The sequence below is a fragment of the Takifugu rubripes genome, chromosome 2 (genome assembly GCF_901000725.2).
Source record: "Takifugu rubripes chromosome 2, fTakRub1.2, whole genome shotgun sequence".
In the NCBI taxonomy this organism is placed as follows: domain Eukaryota; kingdom Metazoa; phylum Chordata; class Actinopteri; order Tetraodontiformes; family Tetraodontidae; genus Takifugu; species Takifugu rubripes.
The window spans coordinates 10,534,151-10,558,515 of NC_042286.1; the positions used below are offsets into that span (position 1 = coordinate 10,534,151).

The 24,365-nt window shown below is 45.9% G+C and overlaps 1 protein-coding gene across 4 annotated transcripts; it reads left to right on the plus strand.

The window, feature by feature from the left end:
- The first annotated feature begins 760 nt into the window (after positions 1–760).
- akt1 (v-akt murine thymoma viral oncogene homolog 1) lies at positions 761–24,282 on the plus strand. Of its 4 annotated transcripts, none has more exons than XM_011616448.2 (14): positions 761–1,099; positions 5,016–5,200; positions 14,432–14,560; positions 15,660–15,771; positions 16,010–16,136; positions 16,657–16,788; positions 16,881–16,946; positions 17,299–17,367; positions 17,467–17,592; positions 18,737–18,865; positions 21,479–21,693; positions 21,823–21,910; positions 22,418–22,520; positions 22,845–24,282. In XM_011616448.2, the coding sequence occupies exons 2-14, from the start codon at positions 5,155–5,157 to the stop codon at positions 22,922–22,924; spliced, it is 1,422 nt and encodes a 473-aa protein (XP_011614750.1). In that variant the 5' UTR covers positions 761–1,099; positions 5,016–5,154; the 3' UTR covers positions 22,925–24,282. The 4 variants fall into 4 exon arrangements, with proteins under 4 accessions (XP_011614750.1, XP_003962479.1, XP_011614755.1 ...); XM_003962430.3 differs by having other exon boundaries at positions 761–1,041; XM_011616453.2 differs by having other exon boundaries at positions 761–934.
- The last annotated feature ends 83 nt before the right edge of the window (positions 24,283–24,365 follow it).

Genomic DNA, 24,365 nt, shown 5'->3' on the forward strand with positions numbered 1-24,365 from the left:
GGAAGTGTGAGCAATTTTCCACAGCGTTAAACAATTTAATAATGTAGTTATTAAATATGAACGTTTGACTGTGTTTAACTGAGCATGTGACAAATACAGCATATGTTTACCTTTAATGGTGTCTTAGGTGTTTTGTTTTTTTTCATCTTTGCTGATGTAAGAAGATCCATCTGAGGCTCTGTTGCTCCAGATGTCTGAAGTAAGACTGGTGCGCCTACCGAAGAGCTGTTACAGATGTTGATAGCTCATTTCCGGTCCCCTTTTGAGCTCCACTCACCGGACTTTGTGTAGAAGTTGCGGAGGGCTGCAACTTTATTGACAAAGTTGTGAGAACAGCTCAGAAGATCGGTGCAAAAGGAGTAAATAAGCATCCTATGGAGGACTGACCAGCCAAACAGTGGGCTTCCATCAGATACAGTGTGCTTTATGTATTGGATTTTCATCTTGTAGTTGAATTAACCATTTCTTTTTGATATTACAAAAGGATTGTGCATTCCTATGCAAAAGCGATGCATCATTTTGCATTGTTTTACTCTTTATGTGCGTCTTTTAAAAATGTGCACGTGGATCAATAAACGTTGAATACAATCTATAACATTGTTTTTTTCCCCTCCCTACTAAGTTTAATCTCAAAGTGACTCCTCGTCTCAGAGGAACGGGGGCGGCCTGCGCGGAGATCCGCTAGAAATCTTTTAAGGTCCTGTGCAGGTCCCGGGGCCTCCGCTTGGAAAGCACCGGCGCAGATAAAACACTGGGTTCAACAAGGCCACGCAGCCCCGAACGAGCCTCTCGCAGCAGCGCCGCAGGATTTTTCAATGGGCCGTCTGACGAGCCCGAACCCGGCCGGCTCTAGGACCCGGGAGAGCGGGCCGCCACAGAGGCATTGCAGACAGCGCGTTTGGGAGGTGTAGTGGAAGAAAGGCAAAGAAACGGAGTAAATGAGAGCACTTTTGTCCACATTGTTGAAGGACTTATCAACTTATTATACCGCTGAAACATCTCCCTAGAATGAAACGGACGCGCTGTTGAATCCCTGCCCAGGTAAACGTCCGCGCTTCCGTCGCACGGTTAGACTACAAGAGGTCGACAGCTAGACAGGGTAGGTCCCCATTGTACTTACATGGGATGCGGTTATTCTCACCCGAGCTGCCCTGCTAGGCCCCATATCCTTCTCTTTCGCTAAATGCAAACCTGAAACGAGGTACTTTCCGGGCTTCATTTCGCCGGGGCGGTCATTTCGTTCTTTCTTTCTTTTTTAAATAATAAACGTCCTGTTGTAAATTAGAACGCACCGTTGTTTTTGTTAGCACCCCCTCCCTCCCACAAAAAACAACGGCTCTCTCCGCAGTTGTTAACCATTCATTTTTGACAATGACCACTTTGGAGAAATCCCTCGGGCCAGAAGATCTGCAGCCGTGTTACTTTCAACAGTCCACCTCCAAGAGAAAGTTGTTTTTGCTGCTACTTTATGGCCCTGCAGGCAAATGAAAACAAATGAGCTCAACCACAGAGCAGCTCTTTTATTGTTATGAGCCATCACTGCGATTGTTTACTTGGATATACCGGGGAAATTGATATCCAGGCAGAGGTCGGGCGCTTTGCTAGCTTGTTGTTGCTCTGCATTAGCATTGGACCTGTTTATTTGTTGACTTGCTGCATCTTGAGGCCTCAGGACCAGCGTACGTGGAGTTTGGTCTGTGTTTAAGGACATGTACCCCAAAATGGGGGCAGTGCATTAGTAACATGCGTGTGTGGAAGGGGTTTTCTTCATCCTGTGCAGTCTTTGTCGTGGCCATTCGTGCAGCCTCGCCATTGATACTTGCAGGGATTACATGTGCATGCAGGGGCTGGAGAGAGAACATTGTCCCTGGGCGTGTTGCTTGTAACGCCTTCGGTGTCCAAATGTTTTTATCAGTCATGAGACCACGTCTGTAGTAGTGTGTGTGTGTGTGTGTGTGTGTGTCTGTCTGTCTGTGTGTTCTGGCATGTGACCCGGGGAAGACGCAACAAGCTGGTGCAGTGATGCAGCCTGTGACTGCTCGCCTGTCCCCCCTTTTATTTAGAAAAAGCCAGTCACCTCCCACCCAATTCCTTCAGAGCCCCCTTGACGTAAACGTGCCACCAGACGTGTGCAGAATTCAAGGAATGCTGGAAATTGCTGTTCCTGTACACAGACAGACGTATTGTGCCCATTTCCCCGCCTGTGCCAGAGAGCCTTTAGAATCTAAAGGCTAAAGTTTAGATGGTTCATCACAGAGGTGGACGTACTTTTCATCATGGTGTCCTCATCACATGATGTTGCCCCCGGAGTCATCAAACAGAAGACGGCAGCCTAAAACCTATCTCTCTGTTATGAGCTTAAATAACATAAAATGACAAATTAAAAGTGTGTTTAAATGAAGCTGGTTTAAAACTATTGGTGATGGAGGGATATCAATTCACCGTCTGAGGGTAAAATGACATAAGCGGCGTGGATCCTATGCCAAAGTTGGACGGGCAGCATTTGTCGTGATTGGTTGTGTGTTTCCGGCTGTGCTTTTAGGTTTCATTTCCTGTTACCTATTTTGGAAGAAACATGGGCTTCAGGAGAAATTGAGCGAAGAATCAAATCAAACGGTGTTTTTCTACATCGCTGTAGAAAAATGAAAGACTTACAAAAGCGAAGGGTGAGCTAACCTACAGCTCCGGCTGTAAAAGCTCCCCATTTGGCCCAAGACAGGCGGATTATTTAAATATTATGTCTTGACATTTGCTTTGGACCGCAGCTTTCTCCAGCAGCACGCCATGGTCGAGGGGCTTATTTAGGGAGGTGTTTTCGCAGTTAGCCTCCCTCACTTGAAAGTGTCAGAGCGACACTGTTTATTCTCATACGTCTACCAGCAATATCCTTATAAGTGACGTGTTATGTGGGAACTTAGAAGAGGAACTTCCCACTATGGCAGATCAAAATTGTTATTGGTTCTATTGTGGCAGTTGAACACAAAGCCAGGGTCACGTCGGGGGCTGTTGTCGAGCGGCAGGTGAGCCTATTTGATTTCATTTAATTGGTTTGAGCATTTTAATATGATTAGCTGCGCGGCAGACGCTTTCCTCCCTTGTTTACCCTCTAGAGACAGAAAATAGAGCAAAAACAGTGTCGTGTGAATCGATCTGCAAAGAAGGAAATCACACGGTGGTGATTTTCTGTCGTTTGTGTCCCAGAGACGGAATGACTGTGTGGCATCTTCACAACGCCCATTTGCATTGAATGGGAATGCCCCCTCCAAGCCGCGCAGCCAGAAATGAATGAGTGAAAGCACCACTGACAGCGGGGCAGGCAGTGGCCCTCAGAACCATGTGACAGACAGGGTACTGGGTTCATTCAGTGGCTGCTGGTTGCAGCACTGGCAGCGGCCCAGCTTTTCCACACAGGCCACAGAAGCAACAGGTCGCTCCCTTTAAAACAGCGCTCTGTTTTGGCTCCCGGACCGCTCCAGCGCACATGCGTTCACCCCAGTTTGTCTGTCAGACATCTGCAAGTGTATATTAAAGTTTATTTGAGCGCATTGTCAGATATGTGGACGGTTTGTGTGATCTTTAGTTCCAATAGCGCCCGCAGCCTGAGCGCCGCAACCGTCCGAAAGGGAAAAAACCACAGAAGCAATAATAAACCTGCATTTCTTTATTGATGGAAGTGAACAGAAAAAGGCACATTGATGGCGCATTTGCTGACAGATGTGTTGGAGCCTGAGGGCGTTCTAATATGACACGAAGTCTATCAATAGTCACATCCACTTCCTGTTGTTGTCCCCACTCTTACGCTGGATGAGGCCACTCAGACAGAGCTCTCTTTTGATGGCTGTGCAGTAGTGGGGGCATTGATTGGAGTCAGTTGTCAGATATTACGGCGTGCACTATGTGACATTTGTGTGAACAAGTGTGCAAATTGATCGTCTTTTCCTCTGCCCTGCATTCAATGGCGTCTTTATGGTAAAAACGATGAAGAAGTCAAGGGTTTGGTCCTGATGGCCCACAGGTTGCTTTGTAGCTGCATTTGAAGAAGAGCCGATAAATCTGTGAGGGAATTCTGCTCCGTTTGATGTCCCATCAGATGATTTTCAGTGCCCTCTGGCCATATTTCCAATCACACATCTTGACTCTAGTTGTTTGTCTGGTTTGATCTGTACTTGTGTGTAAATTAGCACATTTCTTTACACCCTTACACACATGCCGCCGAGCTGTAAAGGCAGAGTTTGTTTTTCTGTTCCTGTTACTAGGTCGTCCTATACACACCAGCACTTTGCTGTAACGTTTCCACCACAGGCCAGGTGCAAATAAATCATCGTTCATATAGATCACACAGGAATTATCTACTTTCTCAAGACTTTTAATCAGTTCATCAGAATAGACATTTCAGTCCCTGCAACTTGTTTGTTTAGACAACAAACTAACCGCAAGGTCGATCGAGAAGCCGTTTCAGCACTTTTACCCCGAGCGTGTGATCTTTATCACCCTATGGTGTCGCGTTGTATGTCAATATGTTGTGGGGTTTGATGTTCAGTATGTATTTGGACGAGGCCTTGTAACCTCAGCATGATTATTTCCTTATTTTTAGAATTTTTCTTTTTATTTGTTTTCGGGTTGACGTCTAAAGAAGCTGAAGGTACAGTTATGGTCAAGGCACGTCTAAAACAGGCCTGCAGACTTTTATCAAGAAAAAGGAACTACAAGAATTAGATCATTTAAAAAAAAATCAGTCTGTTTCCCTGTAATATATATCTGATATTTAGAAAAATCACACACCTTACTTTGTGAATGTCCAAATTGAAGGCTCACACACACACACATTGGATCCAAGGTTGCAGGTGCTACATGTAAAAGATTCAAACTGTGATTTTAACACGCTAACTGGACAATAAAGTCCAATTTATCTGTCTCCTCTGCCGTGTTGACCTGGGGGTTAATGATCAGACAGGTGGAAAAAAAAATCTTTCACCTCTATTTGAGGCTAATTTTTACTCTTTTTCCACTAATAGGTAACCACCGGTGACGAGGCGGTTGTAAACCCCAGGACCCCGTCTCAAGCTCCTCCACAGGGCTGAGGGAAGCAAACTTGGGAAACAAAGCTGCAGCTCTCCTTGTGGGAAACCTGGATCCTCCACCCTGCCCACCAACATGACCAATGTGGTGATTGTCAAGGAGGGATGGCTGCATAAAAGAGGTATGTGCACAGAAAGATAGTACTTTATAGTTGATTTATTTTTAATATTAAAGGACATTTCGCTGCACGTGAGACAGGTGTGAGCTGAATTCTAATGTTTTATGATTTATTAAAGCTTTTCTGTTATTCAGAAACTGATACCTGAGAATTTTTATTCACTTGCTTTAGGAAAAATAAATACAAGTTTCAAAAGCACCTTTGCACATTTGTTTTCTAAGAACTGCAGAAATGCCTGAATGAAGTACAGGGTGTAATTGATCACTGGCTATCTTTATTTAACTAGGCTGTTTTCCATTTTATAACGTTAAAAGTCCTCCAACTGCACGGCCCCTGGTGGACCCAGTTTGTGGCATGGCACGGCTCTGTCGGGTGTGAGTCCTGTTGTTTGGACGAAAAGGCATTCCTCACATACCTGTTGGCTTTGAGCAGCTTTATGTGTGCATACAAACACTGCCTTCAAACTGTGGCTGCTTTACGGAACCCACGCCATCGTCGCCTCCACCAGCACGGAAGCAAAGTAGGATGAGAAACATCTCCAAAACCAATGGAGGCTCACGGGGCTCCGCGCCAACGAGCCAGACTTTTACGGGAAGAGGGGAAAGGAAGACTGTGACTCAGGGGATAAGGTAATGGGAGCAGGTCACTATGAGGGGAGTCCTGGGACTCTGGCAGGAACAGTGTGCTGCTGTGGTGTGGTAGTCCTCGCTCCCCCTTCTCATGACTTGGGCTTGAGCATAACAGGCTGCTGTTATAGGAAAGGGTCAGCCTGGTTTGTCTCAGCTGGACACGCCCAAGATTTTCCAGTGAAGGAAAGGATAAATCAAAAGTGTTGAAAGTGCAAATTCTCCTTTGAAGATGGACAACTAGGATAAAGGTTTATTTGTGGGCTTAACTGACATTTCACAACTTAATACAGCCTCTCTCTGTGACCTTGCTGTCTTTATCTCTGGTTTATGTCTTCTTTATTTCCCATTGTGTTAATCGCGTCCCCACACTGGCACAGGTCCATTTTTCCAAATACAACGGAAGTGTTGATAAGAGGACGGTGTAAAATGTAACTGTCAGAGTAGTCAAATAGTGACTAATAGAGAAAACCGCACTGTTCAGGAATAGCGAGTGGGCATATCGTTGCAGCAGATGCGCCCTGCGAAATGTCACCCAGAGTTTCTGTGTTTGGATTGGAAGGCGTCCACCTGCCTCCTCGAAAGGAAGGTTTTTAGTGTCACATCACGGTCATGCGGTCTTTGCCCCAGAGCCACGGCACCGAAGGCGACTCCGCCGTGGTCCCTGCTCCCTGTCCATCAGCCCGGTCAGGTAGCCCCTGCGTGGACGTTATCATCCTGAGCTGCTCCGACAGTGGAGTTTGTTTGCGTGCTGGCGCCAACCAAGTGACTCACATCTACATGTGGGCGTAATAATAAATGGCTTATGGCACTTCTAAGTGTGCTCATTACTCCCATGTGTACGCTCAAAACACCAACTGGATGTTTTACAAAAGAGAGTTCTCCATATGTGTCTGCGTGCGTGAGCTCAGTATATCTACCGGTAAACCTCAACACTACTGTCAAAACAGTCAATTGGGAATATGCCCAAAAGTTGACTTCTTTATTTCCATCTTTTATACATGATTTAGCAAGAGCAATGATTTCACAGCAGTGACAGGCACTTTCTCTGATTCCTGCCCGGTTAGTCACATTCTGCGTGTGTTTGTAGGCTCCATGGAAGCTGCAGGAAGTGGCACGAGCGCCGCGTCTAAACCTTCCAGCTGAGCTAATCTGTCATTAGGGCTCCAGACCTTCTTCTATGGAGCGCTCTGTGCGTTTGTTCCAGACAGGCTTGCTCAGTGAAATGATCTCATTCTGAAGGACACACCTTTTGACTTTAAGCTAAAGCCTCACTCTCCGGCGCTGAGTCTGGTCTGCCCGAGTGTCAGGTCTGTTATCTTGGTTGTCTTTTTTGGAAGGACGGGTTTGGAATGCAAATATGTGAGTATGTGGACGACGCATATTCATTCAGAAGTCACACTGTCAGCAAGACATGACCCATACTCTCGTTCAGTCCTTTTTATGTGCCTACGGCCTCTAGTGGCCACAGAGTCGGGGCACTGTGTTATTTCTTTTTCTAAGTATGTTTTTCCAAAGTTTCCATCAAAACCGAAGCATCGCCAGACATCAAAGAGGCAGATTGTGGGTTCCTGAGTTTCCAGGGAAGTGCTGCGGCCAAGAACCCAGTGAAGCTCGGCAGAACAGCGCCCGGCTTGTCCTCCCCTCCTTCACGGCCCTTGTTTGTTTGAGTCATTTGCTTTCTGACAAGTATAAAGAGCCAGCCCCTTCGTTAGGCTAACGAACTCCGAAACAACTGTTGGATTCGGGTGGCACGCTCAGCTGGCTTGGACGCATGCGGGGGTGGGGGTTCGAGGCGGGGGAGGCGACGGCAGAGGGTGCACTAGCTGCGATGGGGAAGAGGAGAGACAGAAGTCCAGCATCTTTTTGATGTTCCCAGAACATTGCTCAGTGACCCAGGCAACCTTCGGGAGAGAGAAAATGGATGTTAGGCGCAACGTGCCACAGAGACCCTGTCATGGTTTGGTTTGGGGCTCATCACCTGATTGGCTCCTTTGCTGGTCATGTGGCTGGGGGATCTGAGCTGCTGCTCCTCCAAGTGAAACCTTGTTGGTGGTCCAGTTAAAGTGCATGAGACTGAGACTGAGGCGGAGGTTGGGGGAGGGTAAAGCATGCGTGAGCGATACGAAATCCCAGACACAGCGGTCAGTGATGCAGAAAATGGTTTTTCATTGGGGTATTTGGACATGCTGGTATTTTCAAAACTTTATTGTCTCAACACTCCATTAATAACCCTAGTAGGGAAAAGTTGTGGATCCTCCCGAAGAGAGCAGACACATCTCATTAAAAGCGTCCCATGATGCGGCAGTGCTGATGGCCTCAGGTCGTTCTTCCTGACTCACCCAGGGACCTCCACAGCTAAATATTGTTGCTGTACATAATCGCTGCTGTGCACACAAACAGACTCATTGATTCCCATTTGCTCACTTCCTAGCTTGATGCTAAAATCTTTTTTTCCCCAAGGAGATGTTTAACAGAGTAATGTGACACAAAGACACGTTTTTCAACTTAAAGGATCTTATGAAAGGAAAACTATATAAACTGTGGAGTTTATCATTATGTCTTCCAGTTTTTCCCTCAGTCAACCAGAGGAGGAGGATCATGACATAGCATTTGTATTTGTGTCAATTAATTAAAAAAAACAAAACTCTTTTCAATAATGATTTTAAATGACATTTTCAAAGTACCAAGTTGTTCACAGTGGTGGAAGTTAAAGTGTGAGGCACACCTGGGAATAGAGCCCCTGTGGGCAGCGTCCAGAAGCAGAGGCTGTCACACCAGGAAGCCAGCAGACCCCCTGCCCTGGGTAATGGGAAGCAGTCTTCCTGTTAAATGTGGTGGAGAGAAGTAAATTACTTGGGTGCATCTGTCAGCAGGACTGGTGGCGGGGACCAGGAGGCTGATGCATCTCCAGTGCTCGCCTCCGTGCTGGAAAACCCGCTGTGTGCTTACTTTGCTGTGCAGAGTCCGCCTGCTCGCCACAACTGTGGTGCTCAGCACAACTCCCTCTCCTTCTCTCCTATTATTCCTCTTTTCTGTTCATGCCCATTGTTTGTCATCCAAGTGCATCTTTTTTTGCTTTTGGTCACAGTGTTTTGGTGGTTTTTTTGGTTGGAATGTTAATATATTTTTCATTTATATACCTTCACGCAATGCCATGGAGCAGGAGTGAGTATTATCCGGACATTCGTTTATTTGTTTGTTTACCGTGTATTAAACTAGTTAACTAATCCATTGCTTGCTTATTTATTGAGGGACGGGGGCAAATCTCTGCCACAGTGTGGAAGGGGGAACTTCCCACAGTGCCTCTATGGTAATCAGCAGGTGCCACTCACCACGGAGAAGAACTGAGGGCTTTCTTACAAGCGTGAGAAAGAGGGGCAGTCTCCATTGCACCCCCCCTCCACCCCCTTGCTTTTTTCCTGTTGGGGTTGGGGTAGTAGCACCAGCCACAGTAATACAGGGAGAGTGAGTGGAGGCCAGTTCAGCTCTTTTCCATAACCTGTTGATGCTGCTGCCAAAGCCCTGAAAATTGACCCCCCCACCCCCACCCCCATCCAGCTGCATGGTGCAGAAAAGGGTAAATAAAAGGGTCTCGACCAGGGATGTCAGGAGGACACGGGGGGGGGGGCGTGGGTTTGGGTGTGGTGGGGATGGACAGTCGGATGTGACACGCGAACGATAAAGTTGGATGAAGAATCATCACTTCTGCTTAATGCAAAGCAAAGTCAGATGACACCATCCTGGTTCAGATCTTCATGCTATATCTTGGTTGCTATGGTGACTAGTTGTCACAAATGTCCTATTTAACAGCGTTTTGTAGCATCTTATGTAACGGTTACGGCACGTTGAATTAACAGGGCCCGGATTTATCCGGTCAGCTGCGTTTGCAGATTGCTTTCGCGAGATGCCCCACGAGGAGCACTGCTGCTCAAAGAAGGGGATGTTGCAGAGGGTGTAGTTTGTGGGTGTTGGGACTCTGTGGAGACCTCTGCATCAAGGAGCCCCCTCTCCTCTGGAGTGGGCAGCCTGGGGCTCATTAAGATGCAGGGCACAGGGTGGCAGGCTGCAGCTGCAGCCTACACGCAGAACCCCGGCAGAAAAGGGCGAAGGGAGGGCGGGGGCGGTTGAGGAAAAACCAACAAAAGACGCGTCCCCCTCCCCATCTCCCTCGCTTTGGAGTTCTAATTCCCTAATCCTCAACCTCCGCCTAACCCCCCTCCCCCCACTCCCCTTCTCATCCGATTCTCACCACTCAGACACATGCACGGTTCATGCAGTTACCACTGGCTCCCTTCCTCTTAACACCGAGCCATGAATGGCCAGATTGGGACAAAACCCAGCAGCAGCACCCTCAGGAAGTCCCACCGCTGGGTGCTAAACACTGAGAGGTGCATTTATCTGACCCTATCATGGTTCCGGCCACTGCGCACTGCTGGTTTCTTTACACGTTCATTCACGTGTCATTTATTTTTATGATTATAGGTCATTTAATGCCAGAAGGATGCCCTTAATATCTAAATATTATTCATTATAAAAGAAAAAGATCTAATTCAAATACTACAGAGGAAAAAGGGAGAACGAGTTGGTGGCAGATGGTGTCTTTGTCTCCTTATTTGGACATTACGTCTCTTTTTGTTGCTTCCAGCGAAAGCTGTAAGATGCGTCTTATTGAGAGACAGGAAACAACTGAAGCCAGGACCACAGCATCACTTTTTCTGTCATGTAAACATGGACAAGGACAAGGTGGTCCCTTGTCCGGCGTATATTCTGTCACGCTCTTACATTTTCTGTACATTTTCTCATTTCTGCTTTTATTGATTTGTCTTTCTGACGTTCCCATCTGGCTGCGCTGCTAAAGCCACTCAAGCCACATTGACCTGCAGCTGGCTTCAGTCAGCCTAGAAAATAATATTGAAACATCTTATTGTTGGAGCCAGAGGATCCGCCAGCATCTCTTAATGAAAAGTTTTGAATTCGATTTTACATTTTATTCTTAAAAAAACATCAAAGCAGGAATTTCCATGTACCCATCGGAGAAACATACAGTCTTTATGATTTGCTTCACCGCTACCTAATCAAACGCAACAATAGAACACGCTTTCATATCCAGCTGCAGCTGGACCTGTCCTGTCCCCCAGTACCCAGCCTGCGTGTCTGTGCGTGTGTGTGTTTGTGTGTTAGTGTTACAGAGGGCGTGGCTGCAACAAACACACACACATACAGACATGCAGCAGTTGGCAAATAAAGATGAATTCTGTTGTGTTTGGCAGCGGTTCTCCGTTCATTATTTTCCACTTTACCCAGCGTGGATCCCAGACCTCAGCAGCTGCTTGTCATGTAAAGACACTCTATCAGGCCCTGACAGCTCCTCCCATGCACACACCGCATGCATGGCTCATACACACTCTGCCTGTGTTCAAGCCCCCTCCCACTGACAGTTCTACATATGCAGGGAGCATATGTAGCGATCTATCTCACTAGCATTCCATCCTGCGCAGCACTTAGCACACTGTGCCTTTCTCACCCCCCGTTGTTTTCCCATTTCTCATCTGGCGGCAAATCAGTCTTCCTATTCTTTGGTCTTTCCACCCAAAGTTGGCTGAGTTCAGCCACATGTTTGCTGTCACGTTCGACTTTTACTGGAGCAACTTTCATTCGCGGAGCGAGTTTTTCTGTCAGAAACAGACGCGTCTGTGTTTCAGCAGCAAGCTGACGTGAAGCTGAAGGAGCTTCTATCAGATGTAGGTTGTGGTCAGTCTGTTTGCTGGGCCCGTTTCCTGGATAAGGGGAACATTTTGACATCAAAAGGGTTGAGCTAGCATCAGCAACGATGAACTGGCTTAAAAGCAGACATCTCTTTATTGTTGTGAGGCCCATTGTCCTTTGTCAGATGTCTGCACTGTTCATGTACACAGGATATTCTTGAGGTTTTTTGTTTTTTTAGTCCTAACTTGCATGTAGCGTTTTGTTTCGGCATTGCTGTTGTCTACATTTGAGTCAACACTTCAGCATACAGCTGTGAGTTTCACTTTCTGATCATGTAGGTTCTTTTAAAAAAGACCTGTGTGAAAGGTACAAACTCAATAAAAGCAAAAGAAGAGGAAATGGGTGTAAATAGGAAGCAGACAAGGGTCATCTTTGTTGGTTGTGTTTAGAGTGCAGACTATTCGGGGGCTGTGTGTGTTTTTCTCGACAAAAAGAGACACACAGTCCGGATATCGCTGCTTCCACTTCTGTCATGTGATCAGGTCTCTGGTCACAGATGGGGGGAAAACGCAGTGTCTCCCCCCCATCTTGAAAGAGCACACACTAAAGTAAGGATGTGTTTTTCGGATGTAGGGTAGCTTCATGTCTTGGTGCCACATCCTTTTGTCAAACTTGTCTAGATTTCATACAAAAGATAACAAAGGAAACATTTCTTGTTCATGATTAACACCACAGTAGCACTTTTTTTTAATCCATGATGAACTGAAGAACACGCAGAACATCATGCATTAAAGCAACTTAAACATAGCACACCAGGACTTCAGAGCAGCTTTTGTTCTAACGCATCCATGTGACTGAGGCTAGTGGGATAGTGACAGAATCCTCGGCTGCTACGTCACCCGCGACCACCCGACCTCATCCTGGTAGGTGTCGTGCGTCAGTGCGGCTGGCAGTAAAAAAGCCCCGAGCTTCTCCAGAGATGACCGTCGCTGTACGCTATGTCACGCCAATACCCGTCCCTCCCGACAAAGCAGTGTATCCACAAAAGTGTATTTACACTCAAGCAAACACATGCGCGCACATAAACACCTGCCTCCCCCATTACAAAACGCTATAATTTGTTTTGCGGCGCTCCTGTTGCCGACTCGAACGTTCTAAACTGTGTCGATGAGATAAGCGTTTGTGTTGTGTTGTGCCTCATAATGTCGGGTAGATCCTTATTATGTTGTCTGTGTTTTGTGCTCAAACCATACTCGCTGTTGGGTGGCATGAACTCTAGGAGGGGGTGATTTAGGTCAGCTGCAACCTCATGACAATGAGGCACCAGCTGAGGCCCAGCTGAGAAGCAAACAAGGCGACTCAGGAGGCTTTTCTTTGTGTTGAACAGTGGCTTAATTTGACCCAGTGAAACCTGCACAGCTGCCTGCACTCTTAAATAACATATAACTTGTGTTTTTGTGCTGAAGTAAGGATGTCTGCTGCTCTCGAGGGGCCCGAGGTAAATACACCGGCGCGCGTGTGTAGGAGACAAATGTAGAAGTTGATCACTGAGTCGTGGAGTTTAGAAACAGACGAATGAGTCATTGCAGCCATTTGGTACATTAAAACGGGCATGAGGGAAGTGGGATTTCTGCTCGTGTGTGGTTCAATTAGGAAGGCACATGTCAGGCCAATTCCTAAATTACATTTTTAGAGAAAACAACAGCAAACCAGAGAAAAAGTCTAATAATGCTCTCAACATCTGCTGTTCAGGGACAGTCGAGGTTACACTATTTCACGTGCTTTTTGCACATGACTTTTTAGAAATTTCCACCCATCTGTTATCTTGAGAAAAAAAATAAAAGGGAAGACTTAGTAGAATGGTAGAATCTGAAGCCCAATGATCAGCCGGGGGGGGGGGGATGAGACATTTTCTAGCTGCGCTACCTCTTGTCTTTTGTTTGTTACCAGTTTCATCAGTCAGGAGTGTGTTTTGGGCACAGTAACAGAAGGTCAAAGTGATAATCGCCCACCTCCTCTTCCCGCTGACAGACGCCCTTTCTTTTCGCGCGCGTCGCGTTTCTGTTTCGGTAGGAAATGGTGCGATTAAGGCCAGCTTGCTGCAGCCCTGCATGGGGTTAATACACAGCTCCATAATTAAAAATAAATTACACTTTTCCAGTATAAATATTCACGTCCATCTCCACTGTCTGCCTCTGCTATGGTATGTAAGCATTTTTTCCCCCTTCCGTCTGTCCAACATCTGGCACAACATTTCCTGAAGCATCACCAGAATAAATTGAGTATAGTCTGTCAACGAGAGATTCAGTTGTGTGGCTCATATTTATGGTGGTGTCTAGAAATGAAAACGAAATGGTGGAAAGATTAAAATTCAAATAGAGGCATTCAAGCATGAAGTGACAATAGAGGGAAGTTTTGCCATTAAGACATGTAAAATTCCACAATCTTTCATCTGTTCAGGTCTTAGAAAGTTCTTTTTGACTCATAATTGGTTATTTTTTTCTCTTTCATGAGTGGAAAATACTGTATAGTACATTTGTCAGGCCTTTGAATCTCTCCTAAAATCGCCATTGGCAGTCGGCTGTTTGAAGCGGCACATATGGTCTGTGGAAAGGGTCCTGACTTCTACTAAAACCACCATTTGCCTTGCAGCTGGCTTGGTTTAAACGAAAGACAGTGACAAGATGGTCATTTTATAGCGCTCCATTGGGCAGAATAGTAATCGGCTTGAACCACGGGTGTTGCGGCTGAAGGCACCAAAGGAACAGAAAACACTGTTCAGATAAAAACATCAGCACGTTTGTCAAAGCACTGAAAATAGGAAATCACCAGAAAATGTTAATCACTTATATCATCTGCTCTAACATAAAGGTCCCCTTTCTTTTTTCCCTTTCACTAGGAGAATATATCAAGACCTGGAGGCCAAGGTATTTTCTTCTGAAGACTGATGGTACCTTCATCGGCTACAAAGAAAGGCCGCAAGATGTTGACCAGCTGGAAACCCCCTTAAATAACTTCTCTGTCGCACGTGGGTATCTGCTTTAGAGCAACCGCTGCATTCTGTGTCTCTGGGTAGTTTTCAGTCAGCTACTTTCTCGCTTTGATTGTACAGCTATCGTCTTCCCGTAAAGTTTAAATGTGCTAGATTTGCCACCTCTATTATTAAATTAAAAGCCGTTCCTCTTCTCTGCTCGCATCCTTCCTAAATCCTTTTTCTATCCTACAAAACAACAAAAGGCTGCCCGGAGCAGCTCAGCCAACTCCGTCTCCCTATCATGAAAGTTGCTGCGATAAGCTGTGCAGATGACTGAACACAGCAATTAGACAGCACACTGTTAGCTTAACAAAATGTTTTCTCTCTGACACTCTTGAGTTATCGTGGCTATTAGCTGCCTGATTTCGAGTATTTATCTGCGCTTTGCTCCGAGGCTCTGCCTCCATCAGCCTCGGCTTCTGCACCACTGCGACCCCGCCGCCGAGGACACATGGCACGTCACCGCTGATGGGGCGGCTGCAGCTGGATTACAGATTCACTGAGATGGAGCCATGTTGAATCTCAGTGGTGGTCCACTCTCCCCTCCTCCATCCATCAGATAGAGGCTATTTCATGTCATGTTCTGACATAGTTGCTGATATGTTTCATTTGGGAACAGATGTTAATGCGAAGGAGGTGCAGATGGAAATTTCTGCATTCTAAATTCGCTTATTAAACTGTCGTGAGTAATTGTTTTTTAAACCACTCATGACACTTGCTGCAAAATCGTGAGCTTTGAGAAAAAGTGGAAAAGATGGCTTTAGATTGTTTTTATAATTAAAGCAGATTAGTAAATTTAAAGCTCCCATCAGTTAAGGCATGCCTTCAAGAGTTTACAATAAAAAGCTGAAATAATAAAAAAAACAATAATTGAATAAGTGCAATTAATAAAGAAATGATAACATTGCGATTATCAGACGCCATGTGTTAAGCGTTTTCCGGGTTTCCAAGTGCACCTGCTTTTTCCCGACAGTGTCTGTTATGGTGGCAATAAAGATAAATGGCTGCGAGAGTGGGTCTTTCTCCTTCCTCGGCTACCTTACACATCAGCCCTTCTCACCATTTCCTTCTCTTTCTCCCTGGCTGTGGTCAGAATGCCAGCTGATGAAGACAGAACGACCCAAGCCCAACACATTCATCATCCGCTGCCTGCAGTGGACCACTGTCATCGAGCGCACCTTCCACGTGGATACCCCTGAGGAGAGGCAAGAGAGATGCTCACACACGTGCACACCTCTGCCTCTGAGTAGAAAAACACTAATTATTTACGTGTGGGAAAGTAGTGTGGCATTTTAAGGGCCAACATGGAGAGGTTCCCACGTGTAATTGCGATGCACTTGTGCTACAGGTCCTTTGGCAAAACCCCCACTTAAAATTGCTTTCCTGTGGATAAGAGAACAGTTGTGTGATTGATGTGATCTCTGCTGCCTGTGCCTCCCTTAGGGAAGAATGGACAAAAGCCATCCAAGCAGTGGCTGAAGGCCTGCAGAAGCAAGAGGAGGAGATGATGGACTCCTCTCCAGACCCCATGGACATGGAGGTCTGCCTGACCAAAATCAGACACAAAGTGGTATGAACCATTTACACTCTGCTTCTTCTTTGTGCTACAACTTTGGCAGGCCTAAAAGCCTTTTACTACAGATTTTTAACGCAAGCTTTCTTCTTTGCTCCCTGACTATTTCCTTGTCTTCACATTGATCTCACTCTGCCAGATTTGCACTTAGAACACTTCTGTCTTTTCTCTACTTTCCCAACATCAGCCGTGGGTGGCTTAGCACAAGATAGCATATCCAGAAGGTTTCAACACCCCCACGTGTCATGTCATGAAGGTCTAAGGCCACAGGATTGGATGTCCCCCACACAACCATTTTCATCATTCTCTTTAGCGCCGGGTTCAGAGGTTAACTGAGATACAACCACATATAGGCCAACCCATTAGAGGAGTGGAAATTGCGCGAGGGGTGAAACAGTGCTATAAATGCCTCTGTGTTTTTGCCAGTGGAATTGGATGTCCTGGCTAGTTAGAGCATGAGTTTGTTAATGCTGCTGTTTTTTAACAAGTTGCCGCTTTCTCATTTCTCGCACTTCAGACTATGCACGACTTTGAATACCTCAAACTCCTGGGAAAAGGCACTTTTGGCAAAGTTATCCTGGTTAAGGAGAAGGCAACGGGACACTACTATGCCATGAAGATCCTAAAGAAGGAGGTGATTGTAGCAAAAGTGAGTGAACGGTCAAGATACTGGAAGAGGGTAATAGACACCTTAATGATTGGCTATTGTATACAGACACTTTTTGTTTGGCTTGTTTTCAGGATGAAGTGGCTCACACACTCACAGAGAACAGAGTCCTCCAGAACTCAAAGCATCCATTCTTGACGGCAAGGAGCTCTTTCATTGTACATCTATCTAAACCGGTCCTTAGTCCAGTAATTTGGAGGTCTTCAGGAGCCTCCAGTTATCAAGAACGTTTCCAAGAGCTGTTTTCATAGAAGAGCCTGGTTAAACATCAGTACTCTTTATCAGGGAGTGCATTTTCTGTCACCCTGTGGGTGAAGTCACGCAAAATAATCTAGGAACTTGTACTATTGTTATATTACCTTTTAATAAAACGCTAATGTTGCTTCATGTGAACTTTTGCAGCATCGCGTTATCAGAAATTTAAAGGTCAGCTTCCTGTAGAGTTTACCATAAATATAACAAAGTTCTGCTTCGGCCCTTCTCTCTCTCTAGGGACTGAAATACTCTTTCCAGACACACGACCGCTTGTGTTTTGTCATGGAATATGCAAACGGTGGAGAGGTAAACCACTGCCGTTAAATCAGACTTATCACAAGCTTAAAACCTTTTAGAGTCTACGTGCACTTGATGTTCTAATCATTTCTTCCTGCTTCCTCTCAGCTTTTTTTCCATCTGTCAAGGGACCGGGTGTTCTCAGAGGAGCGGGCGAGGTTCTACGGCGCAGAGATCGTGTCGGCTCTGGACTACCTGCATGCTGAAAGGAATGTGGTGTATCGTGATCTGAAGGTAAGCTGGCAGAAGCGTCCTCGGATAGCTTTCATCTTTTCCTTACTCTCTGTCCTCCCTCCCTCTTCAGTTCTACACAGGCAGGCTATAAATAGGGTTTGCTTCCATCTACAGAAGTTGCAGCAGTGAAGGCTTTATTGATCTGGCTCCCACAGATCAGTCTCTAGGCCACAGTTCAGCTGAACGGAGGCTGGGTTCATGCACCTACTGCAGGTTGACAGAAATAACCACCAGACTACCACGCTCTGTTGTTGTATGTCAGCTGAGTTATCAGAGGCTGCGGTATAAGCTGGCACTACTTGCGCACTGAGGGGGAAAAAAGGCAATAATCTTAGAGTAAACTGAGATGCAGTGGTCTGCAGATTGGCTCAGAGGTGGATGCTGCAGACATTTTGGACCGAGGCTGTGTTGCCGTGTGCATCTGTAGCCATAAAACCACTGATAAAGCCAGTCAGGTTTAGCACAGCATTCCCCGTCTCTCCGCCCCCTCTCATTTCTCCCTGGAGTTTATACGGCAGGCTTCCAGTCTGCTAGGGTTCTCCTGAAAATGCCAGGGTAGCAGGACTGGAGGATGTGCTGACTCTGGGCAGCTAGTGTTGACCACGTGTGAGCTGCTGCTGCCAGGTGACTTTAACAGGGAGGGGGGAGGACACTTTAATATTAAAAGGCCATGCAACTTCAGCCGTCTCTAACATTTGATGACCCCAAACGTATGAAAGATCTCGCCATCGGTCAATTTTATCAAAGTTTTAGGAAGTATTGGTGTTTAACTCGAGTTTTAGTTTGGACTGAGGATTTCAGAAATCTGATGTGCTCTATTTATATTTTTCTCCTTAAAATGAAAGATGGTAACGTCACATCTCACAAAAGGAAAATGAATTTAGTGAAATATGGCTTTCGCTCAGACTCGCAGGAAACTACAACTACTGATCAAATTAGCATAATTGTCACATTTCAGAGTCACATGGTTCAATCATAACTTCACACATTCTTGGAGGATCTGAAACCATAATTCACTGATTTTTAAAAAGCAGCCTCATTGAAACCAATTAATTTACTCTTTTCTGTCATTTTGTATTTATTGAACATCCCTCTTACTTTAAACATAGTAAAACATCTACTTTACTTTCTTCCTCTCTTTCAGCTGGAAAACCTCATGCTGGACAAAGATGGGCACATCAAGATCACAGATTTTGGCTTGTGTAAGGAAGGGATCAAAGATGGAGCCACCATGAAGACATTCTGCGGGACACCTGAGTATTTAGCCCCTGAGGTAACATTTACAAGGTTTATTTGAACAGTTGATGCCAACACCTCTTTATAACCAACTGGTTTTAAGATTAATTCTTACAGATTAGTGACAAATTAAAAGAAAAGTAAAACTTTGAGGGTCAGACGTCCACTGATGCCCAGTTTTTCCTTATTTTCTTTTAAAGATAATTGACCCAGCTTGAGTGTTATCTAATAAGAAAGCGCAATTTGAGATATTTTCAATTAGGTCTAAAAACAACTTGCGGGTGCCAAAAATGCGTGCAAATCCTCTTACATGCGACAGCGGTGGATTCCAAGCAAAAATGCAGCGTGTGTTGTTGGACATCAGCAGATGAGAAGCATGTGGAGGAAAGGGCAGCTGTCCCAAAATGCCTTTCTAATCTCCAGCTGAAGTCTGCGAGTTAATGAATGCGCCGTGTGCCCTGGGCAGTCTGCAGAGGGGTGTGGCTACTCCCCATTGCGTGCAGGTATGACATGTGTTGGAGTAGGCTTGGTAACCTGATACCGCATTGTGCGTGTTGGCAACGAGTCGAGTGTTTGCCCCTCGCCTGTTGCTGTAAAAATGTTTTCCGGGAGAAGGGTGTCCGTGTTGACACAGTTGCCGTATCGTTGTTTTTAGCTTCCATTTGGAATTTGCTAGCCTGGGGAGGAAAACGGGTGATTGGCTGGCAGAGACCCAAGAAACATGACCTTCTGCCACTGAGGAAAATGACCCCATTGGCTACAGCTGTTATGTGGCACCAGGGGCGCTACAACCCCTTTGCCTCAGTCATCCTGCCTCCCCCTGGCATAGCTGGAAACGTCATGAGCTCACCTAACCTCGGTGCTGTTTTCAGTCGCCCAGCTCAGCCCTGCCGCTGCCAAGGGCCGCTTGCATCTGGGGCTGGGTAAAAAGCAGAAATCCTTTACAGCCATAAACTGCTATCAAATATTCCATTTCCCCACCTGTCTGTCCTAAACTTAGTGCGCTGAACTTTGTCCAGCGTCTATGATAGATCCAGCCTCAGCAGCACAGAGCAGGGAGACATCAGGGGGCGTTGCCGTGGCAACAGGGTCACTGGCAAGCGTCTCTATGGAGTGCGGGCCAGGCAGTGTTACAGGTTGTTCTGCAGTAAACAATGACCTTGTTGTGTGTGCTGCACAGGAATGCTGTAACGTCTGGGAATATTCCACCCTGAGCAAAGGAGGAGTGGGGGGGTGGCCAGTTTCTCTATGAGTTAAGGAGTGGGACCATTTTACGTTCATCACTTGAAAGAAGAAAACCCTTATTGGCAAACACAATGGCTGGAAAACACTGATCAGAATTCACAAGCTTTGAAGATAAACGCCTGCAAGAATCTGAGAGTAAAGGAAGCAAAAGGAAATTTAGAGCAGCAGCAAGCATTTGGGTTTTAGCTGCTCCCTTTTCTGCTCCCCATAACTTGGCTCCTTTGGGTGCAGGGTAACAGTATTAGATTGGGGATAAGGCCCAAGCAGGCAGCCGAGCAGCCCTGGTTACGTATATGAGGGATGAGCTTGGCTCCTGCGCTCCTGGCAGCTTCACAGCTGTGGTGCTCTTCTACATATATGGGGCAGCTGCAGGCCCAGCTGTCGCACGGTGTGAATCACACGACAGCAGCGCTGGAAATAGAGACGGTCCAGTAATCCAAGCCCCGCACCGGCTTCACGTTACTCCCCTTGCCCTCCCAAACCCTCTCCTCGATGATCACCACTCACAGCAGCACCAGGCGGAATGCCCACAGACACACGTGGCTACGTACACGTGGTTTTGTTCCTTTTATGGACACATCCATCCATCTGTTTTCCAGGACCCTCTCTGTGCACTTGCCTAGGTAATCTAATCAAGCTAATGTTATAAATCTATCCGCGCTCTTATATCCAAGTTTATGTTCTTGGGCGCCGGTTGCTTTAAACCGCACTGCTTGAGGTACGCCTGAGAAAACCGGCTGCTTCTCATTGTCTCGGTTTCACCTTCATTATCCACTAGGCGAGGTAAAATCCAGTACAGGTCCTCAGAGACACTGAGAAAATTTGGCAGCACATTAGTCATGCAACAAGTTGCTCTGTTTTAAAAACACTGACGCACCAAACTCTCATCCACTTTGAAGTAATGGCTAAATTCTGTCTTCCCTTTAACTAGCAGTTATCGATTTGAGTGCTTTGTTTGAATGATTGGTCCTGTGTTTGCTGCAACATATTTGCCTATTTATACAAGCCTCACCTCCACTTGTTTGTGTGTTTGTGTATGGGTGGAGGGCCCCGCGGTGATTAAATATTCAGAACTCCAGAGAAATACTATCCTCCTTCCTAATGTGAGATGTGACTCAGCGTTGGCTGGGTCTGCCTCCAAAAGACGCGGCGGGAGGTGATTTTAGCGGCGCTGGGGATGAGATGATGGTTTATGTTTTCAGCCTGAAAAGCTGCTCTATTAGCAGCCCTATGAGGTCCATTCACTACCTAATTGATCAAACTTAAAAAGCTTAACTTGTTTTTAGATTATTACATTTCTGTGTTTTGCAAGATTCTGAAAAACACCAATGGGAAAAAGCTAATGTGCTTCCAGGAAACAGCAATAACGGTGTTATTATTTTCGCCTGTTTTTTTAATGAACAAGGTGCTGGAAGACAATGACTATGGCCGCGCGGTGGACTGGTGGGGTCTGGGCGTGGTGATGTACGAGATGATGTGCGGAAGACTGCCGTTTTACAACCAGGATCACGAGAAGCTGTTTGAGCTAATCCTCATGGAAGACATCCGCTTCCCCCGCACACTGGGGCCCGAGGCCCGCTCGCTCCTCTCCGGCCTTCTTAAGAAAGACCCAATGCAGAGGTGAGGAGCCTGTTGATGCTGTCTCTTCACCGCTGAATCTAAACTTATTCCCTTTTGTCGACTTAATGAATGTGGAAGCTAAACCTTTTGGAGGTGACATTAGAGTTCTGTTTTGTTTGTGTCTACTAGGTTAGGAGGGGGGCCCGACGATGCCAAGGAGATCATGCAGCACAAGTTCTTTGCAGGAATTGAATGGAAAGATGTTTATGAGAAGAAGGTTGGTTTATAAATTTTCTTTTTTATTTACCTTTCTTGTTCCGGTAATAATCCCATATATACTAAATGGTGTGGAAAATACAAATATGGTCTCAAAACTGCTAACATGTATGAATTGTGCACATTAGTTTAGATTGTTTTTTACTTTTTTACTCCATGTTATAAATAGAGGCCACCTGGCTTGAGAAAATGTAATCATCATGCGCATTGTGTGGTGCGTTATGTCCATTAATGCCATTTCAGCCAAATAGAAATGTTGTAGATCCCAACAAACTTTGTTCTTTTTGCCTCAACCCCTTGTAAAGATCGAGAGAGGAAAGTTGAGGTAAATGACGGTTCAGCACCTTTTGATGATTCTGAGTTTCGACTCAGAGGCATCATTCAACCAGGGGCTCAGGCTGGATGCGTTACTGTATATGATGCCTTCCGGGAAGCCTTGCAGATTGTCATCAGGAGGACAACTGTTGGACAGGACTGATATGTCCCCGTGTGTGCTCTGCTTCAACAGCTGGTCCCACCGTTTAAGCCCCAAGTTACCTCGGAGACGGACACGCGATATTTTGATGAGGAGTTCACAGCACAGACCATCACTATCACACCTCCCGGACAAGGTAGCAACACACGGACGTGCACACTTTTTTTCTTTTCATTTCCAGCGTAATATATTAATGCGGGGACTGCAGCTGTGCGCAGCTGTCTCCATATTAATATATTGTGCCATATTCTGTTTGCGTCATCTCATTGTCGAGATGCAGAAGGTGCAGCAAGTGTTTGTGACTTTATAAGAAACATCAAAACAATTGATTTTGTTATATTAAAGTAGACGATATGGGTGTGCTGCTAGGTTACTGAGTTGTTGCTGCTGTTTGCACATTGGTGCACATGAGCTCCATAACATCACACGCTGATCTCCCTTCCTTCCCTCTTGTGCTCAGACGATAGTATGGAGTCATTCGACAGCGAGCGGAGACCCCACTTCCCCCAGTTCTCCTACTCCGCCAGTGGGACAGCCTGAGCGGCCCGCCCCACAGGTCCCGCCGTCTCCCCCGCACCCCACCCGACTGCACTCTCAGAAGTCTCCCAGCATCATCTGCAGACGCCGTTGGTGGAATTTGCCATTTAACAATCTGCAAGTTGCGTTTTCCAAGGAGGAAATCTGAAGAAAAACAAATAACTGTGGTCGTTCTGTGAGCCCCCTTTGAAGACTGACCACAGAGCGCGTCAACACTAACCCTGCATTTTCTGGTTATTATCTTGTATTCTGAGCAGGCATCCATACACCATAATGATTGTGGAAAATGCAGATATGTTATGCACAAATGAGGCCACTGATATGAATTTTGAACGGGGGATGTTTTATAGGTATAGAAACTATATTGGTCAAGAATTTCAAAAAAAAAAAACAAAAAAAAAACTGTGGACCAAAAAAAAAAAAAAACGTGAACAAAGTTAGTTAGGTGGGTGATAATGGTTTCTCTCTCTTTGACTTCTGAAAACAAAAATCAAATTTAGGACATCAGGATATCATTTGAGTCAAAATGAGTGAATGTACCGTCTCAAATAAAGTCATTTTTTCTGCATGCTGACATGCCTGATTCCCCCCCCCCCCACGTCTGGGCAGGATCACGTTTCTTCTATACTGATGTCAAACTGACACACGCAAATTGTCAATTGTCACGCAAAAACGGCGCCGAGACTGATGACCATCGTGCTGTACAATCTGATGCGGAGCGAGCGGTCGGCAGCCTTCCAGTCGATTCCTCGGAGCTTCCTTGCACATCAGAGCTGCAGAGAAACCCTCAGTTTCCTGCTCAGAAGCAGAAATCTCCTTCCTCTCCCTCCCCTGAAGTATAAGTGCTTACAGTGCCCCCGCTCCTTTCCTTCTTGATGCTGGGCTGCAGACACCTCCTGGTTTCTGTCCGCGACGGGTCAGCCAGCACTGACCCGTCAGAACCTCTTCTCTCTCCTCTGGGTTTTTCCTCCATGTACAGTACGGTATTGGGTGTTCACCACCCAGTGCATTCACAGCTGCCTCAATGAGGTCATTTCTTTAGGAATACTTTGCAGGCAAGCATAGCTTTGGGGATCACAAAATCGCGCACGGTATTCCTTGATTTGCTACTTCAGGGGAATTCTGTCCTTTCACAACCTTCTGAGTTATTTATATGTGACCAGCATTGACTAAAATGACTTTAACTGTGCCAATGATATGCACTTTGCAGCCCCAAAATGATTGTATTTGGTCTCTTTATTTGTACTTTATGGTTGGTAAAGACTAAATTAGCTTGTTTTTACAGTGTAGATTCAAATGTTGTGGGTAGAAATGAAACGAGTTGCTTGTTTGAATAAACCGAGACTCTTGGGAACTAAAAAGTCCTGTGTACTCAAAAGTTTTCCAAAAACAAAAGTGCTTCAGAATTTTTGAGATGACGGATAATCATTTCTGGAAAAGTGCA